The sequence below is a fragment of the Carlito syrichta genome, unplaced genomic scaffold (assembly GCF_000164805.1).
Source record: "Carlito syrichta isolate Samal-C Ts95f unplaced genomic scaffold, Tarsius_syrichta-2.0.1 Scaffold309624, whole genome shotgun sequence".
NCBI classification, from domain to species: domain Eukaryota; kingdom Metazoa; phylum Chordata; class Mammalia; order Primates; family Tarsiidae; genus Carlito; species Carlito syrichta.
The window spans coordinates 733437-738544 of NW_007253720.1; the positions used below are offsets into that span (position 1 = coordinate 733437).

The window sequence follows — 5108 nt, forward strand, 5'->3', positions numbered from 1 at the left end:
CTGAGGCGGAAGGATCACCGGAGCCCAGCAGGTCGAGGCTGCGGTGGCCGGGAGCGGCCACTGCACTCCAGTCTGGGCACCAGAGTGAGACTCCAAGTCAAAAAAAAAAGTGCTGGGATTACAGGCTGAGCCACCGAGCCCGGCCAAGTATCTCTTTCAAAGGCTCTCTCAAGCACCACTAGGAGCCCAGTGATCTCTGAGGGGATCCTCGCAAGGTATCAGGGCTTCTGCCTGAGCCTCTCCCACCAGTCACTGGCAGCTTTTTCACCCTGCCACCCTCTTCCAAGCCCTGGACCAAATGGAAATAAAGCTTTTTGCAGAAAAAAAAAAAAAAGAGCGAGAGAGAGAATTTTTTTCTATGTCACCCAGGCTGATTTTGAACTCTTTACCTCAAGTAATCCTCCTCCTACCTTAGCCTTCCAAAGTGCTGGGATTACAGGCATGCATCACCACACCCAGCTGTAATTTTTATACTATTTTAACAGTGTTGGTAGGGTGGTGGCGCATGCCTGTAATCCCAGCACTTTGGGAGGAAGAGGCGAGAGGATTGCCTGAGTTCAGGGGTTCAAAACCAGCCTGGGTAACTTAGCAAGATCTCATCTCTACAATAAATCAAAAAATTAGCCAGAGTGGTGGTACGTCTTTGTAGTTCCAGCTACTTGGAAGACTGAGGTGGAAGGATCGCCTGAGCCCAGCATGCCAAGGCTGCAGTAGCCACTGTACTCCACGGCACTCCAGCCTGGGCAACAGAGACGCCTACGCAAAAAAAAAGGTATTTTTTTGGAAGGGGATCAGGATCTCATTCTGTTGCCCAGGTTGGAGTGCAAGTGGCATGATCACAGGTCACTGCAGTCTCAACCTCCCGAACTTAGACAATCCTTCCACCTCAGTCTCCCAAGTAGGTGAAACTACAGGCACATGCTACCACACCCGACTAATTTTTTTTTACTTTTTATTATTGAGATGGAGTCTTGCTATGTTGCCTAGGCTGGTTTCTAACTCCTGGGCTCAAGCGATCTTCTCGCCTCGGTCTTTCAAAGTGCCGAGATTACAGGTGTGAGTCAAGGTGTCTGGCCAACAATGTTTTGAATTTATGCTTACTAGTCTTTTTTTTTTTTTTTTGAGTTGGAGTCTCACTCTGTCGCCCAGACTGGAGTGCAGTGGCCACTCCCGGCCACCGCAGCCTCGACCTGCTGGGCTCTGGCAATCCTTCCACCTCAGCCTTCTGAGTAGCTGGAATTACAGGCGTGTGCTACCACGCCCGGCTAATTTTTTGATTTTATTGTAGAGATGAGGGCTCGCCTGCTCAGGCGGATCACGAACCCGCGGGCTCAGGCTTACTATCTTCTTTATTTCATCACGAAGATCCCAAAGATTAGGACTAGTCCTTCTAGGTCAAGCATTTACTTCCATGAATAGAGCAGCACACACACCTTGTGGTCAAATTTGAGTTTGCATTTTGGTTTCACCACTGAGCAAGTGATGTAAATTTCCTGAATCTCTTCATCTGCAGAATGGGCTTGTTATGAGAATTAAGCAACTGATATAAATGATAGGGTCCAAGATCCTGGAAGTACTCTACAACAGTAGTAATTGTCAGTGGATAATTTTTGGATTAGTAACAGGAAGGTATTACTTTTTTGCCCTTAACGAAACTCATGGTAATGTAGCAGGAATAAATAGACATCGTAAGTCAGTAGAAATGGAACTTTCTGGTTTAGTTGGAGCCCTGTAAAGATTAGCTGGAGAAGTTCAAGGTCTCAAATGAGATATTACACTAAGGAGGCTTTAAACAAACTTAATAAACCCTTTTTGGTTACTCACTGAGCTCAGCACTCCTAGGCCTCACAAGAATGTGAGAGATAGCAGACCACTTTGATCCTGGAGCTTTTTCTCTGCATTGGGTGTGGGAAGAGAAGGGATACCAACAAGAGCTGTGCTCATACTTGCCCATGTTCCCTCCTGTCTCAGGATGGATGATTCAGAGTCAGCAATTCACATTAAAAAAAATACAGCACATGGAAGGTATTACTGTTATTCTGTGAGGAAATAAGTTTCTAAGTACAGCAATCTGAAATTAGTAACTTTTTCTGTGGAAACTCTCTTGACATCTTGAGATGAAGCCAAAGAGCCCAATTTTTACTGTCTTGGATGATCTTCTCTGCCTGCTTGGCTTGCACCAGCCATAGATCATGGATTTGGGAGCCAGAAATTTAGCTTTCTCCTTCATTGTACACTTTCTTTGCCAACTGGAGGCCTTAAATAGTGGTGACTCAATTTCTTAATTCTCCGATGTATCCACCCATGAATCAAGGCAAAGCATTATTTATTTATTATTATTTTTTGGAGTTGGAGTCTCACTTTGCCACTCAGGCTGGAGTGCAGTGGCATGCTCATGGCCACCACAGACTCGACGTGCTGGACTCAGGTGATCCTTCCACCTCCGTCTTCCAAGTAGCTGGGATTACAGGGGCGTGCCACCACGCCCAGCTAATTTTTTGGTTTATTGGAAAGATGACGTCTCGCCATGTTGCTTTGACTGGTCTTGAACCGGTGGGCGCAGGCAATCCTCTTGCCTCAGCCTCCCAAAGTGCTGGGATTACAGGCATGAGCCACCACACCTGGCTAGAATTATTTATTTATTAAAGGCTTTGGGGAACTAAAAAAAAAGATCAAGCCCTTACTGTCACTACAAGACATTTTGATTGAGGACATCAGAAAAGGAGTAGAAAAAGGACACTGGAAATTGAAGATCCACTTTCTTTTTCTTTTGATGGAAAATATTTCTGTAAACAGCCCATTAATTGTCTTATGATAAATATGTGTGTCCACTTGCGGGGAGTATACAGATATTGAGGGACAAAATAATTTAGAAAGAAGTAGCTAGGAGGATGGCAACTTCTTTTCCATCAACCACGGCACTGCAGACGTGCAGAGATGGCAGTTCCTCCTCTAATAGCTATATGTGGCAGACCAACATATTCTTTTTCATTGTTTCTTTCTTTTTTTTTTTTTGAGTTGGAGTCTCACTTTGTTTCCCAGGCTGGAGTGCAGCGGAACATTCATGGCCACCACAGCCACAATCTGCTGGGCTCAGGTGATCCTTCCACTTCGGCCTTCCAAGTAATAGGAACTACAGGCGTGCGCCACCATGCCCGCCTAATTTTTCGATTTATTGTAGAGATGAGGTCTTGCCAAGTTGTCCAGGCTGGGGTTCATGGGCTCAGGCAAATCCTCTCACCTTGGCCTCCCAAAGTGCTGGGATTATAGGCATGAGCCACTGCGCCGGGCCTCTATTTTTTTGTTTCTTACACGCAAGTTTAGACAATCTGGACAAAGAAGTGTGGCTTTCTACTTTCCACTGCTGAGATTTTTTTAAAATTTCAAATTCGACTTTTTCTCCCCTTTATATAAGACCATGTGGCAGGACATTACATTGTTCACTGCACCTTATTAGATTTAAAGGTTGTTTTTCTGGATTGAAAACAAAAACTGAGGGCAGCAGAAGGAGCCTCTCTGAGAGTAAGCAGCCTCTCAGCTTGACATGCTGCTAGATTTGTTCACTCGTCCAGCGTTACGTGAGGCTACCACTGGGAAGTAGCGACAGATATGCAGAAGTCTGAATACTGAGAGAGAACTCAAAAACGAGGATGGTAAATTTTTTAGCATTTTTATTGATCACAATTTGCTCTGAAATAAAATCTTGGGGGGAGGTTTCAAAACACAGCTATCTTTAAAAAATATAGTTAATAAATGTCAAAATTAGAAGCTAAGGAAATAATTATGTTAATGACCAACTCTACCCTATTGACTTGGAGAAAGGCACTGGAGAAGAAATGGGAATTGCAGCAAGCTTCAAAGATGGAGGACTTTTTCTTCTCTGTTGGACATGTGGGTAGAAGCAGTTGCAGATGGCTGGGTATGATAGAAAGAAACAAACCTTGCATGCCTGCTTTATAGCTATATTGTGCTAGATGCTGAGAGACACCATCAAAAAATTCAAAAGACAAATACTTATAATGAGATAAATACTTACAATTTAGCTGCATGATAATGGTTTATAAAGCTGGCTTAATGAGCTTGCTTTCCAGCTTTACCCCTTAACAGCTCTGTGCCATTGGGTGAGATATTTAATGTCTTTGGGCGTTCCTCCTCCATGAAACACTGATGATTGTACCTTTTGTACAGCAGCCATGCCAGCCTTTCTGTTCTTCCACAAAGCAATCTCTCTCGTCACTGCCTTTGCACATGTTCCTGCTGCCTGGAAAGCTCTTAGCATGGCTACATCTTTTAAGTTTTGACGACTTTCATGTCATCTCCTCAGAGAGTTTTGTTTCAGAAATCATGGTTTCTGTACCTGCAGATGAGGCTGTTAAAATACTAAAGGATGATACAGACATAAGGATGCTGTTCTAATCATCTAGAAGAAGCATTTGAGAGCTAAGGCGTCTTAAGGATTTAGGGTCAGCAGACGTTGTCTTTTCTTTCTTTCTTTTCTTTTTCTTTTTTTGGAGTCGGAGTCTCACACTTGGCCCAGGCCACCGCAGCCTCGACCTGCTAGGCTCAGGCGATCCTTCCGCCTCAGCCATCCGAGGAGCTGGAACCACAGGCCCGGCTAATCTTTCTTGATTTATTGTCGAGAGGAGATCTCGTCAAGTTGCCCAGGCCGGTCTGGAACCCCTGGGCTTGGGCAATCCTCTCGCCCTCGCCTCCCAGAGGGCTGGGATTACACGTGTGAGCCGTCGCGCCCGGCCAGCAAACGTTTTCAGAGCGCCAGAGAGCAAGGATCCTAGGGTTGGCAAGCATGCTCCCCAAATGGGTGCGGCTGTGTTCCTGCAGAATTTTGCCTACGGACACCGAAATCTGAATTTCATACCCTTCTCACGTCACGGCGAGGGATGGGAGCTGACCCCTCCTTGTCGCTGGCTGACCCGACCTGTGGGCACGGCAGACAAGGAGTGGACGGGAACCGCAGTTCTGCCGCCGGACACCGGGATCAGTCTGCTGCGAAGGCTCAGGCTCCCTGGGGCCGACGACCTGCGTCACGGGCCGTGGCCCCGAGTTGCGCGCGGCGCCCGGGGTGGGGAGAACACGTGGGGCAGCACAGG

General features: G+C 46.2%; 1 protein-coding gene across 1 annotated transcript in view; it reads left to right on the plus strand.

Annotated features, from left to right (window-relative positions):
- The first annotated feature begins 4898 nt into the window (after nt 1-4898).
- NDFIP1 (Nedd4 family interacting protein 1) overlaps nt 4899-5108 on the plus strand; it is a 51208-nt gene continuing 50998 nt past the window's right edge. The window contains exon 1 of the mRNA XM_021717290.1: nt 4899-5093. Coding sequence (XP_021572965.1) covers nt 4899-5093 — 195 coding nt within the window. The remainder of the gene's footprint in view (nt 5094-5108) is intronic.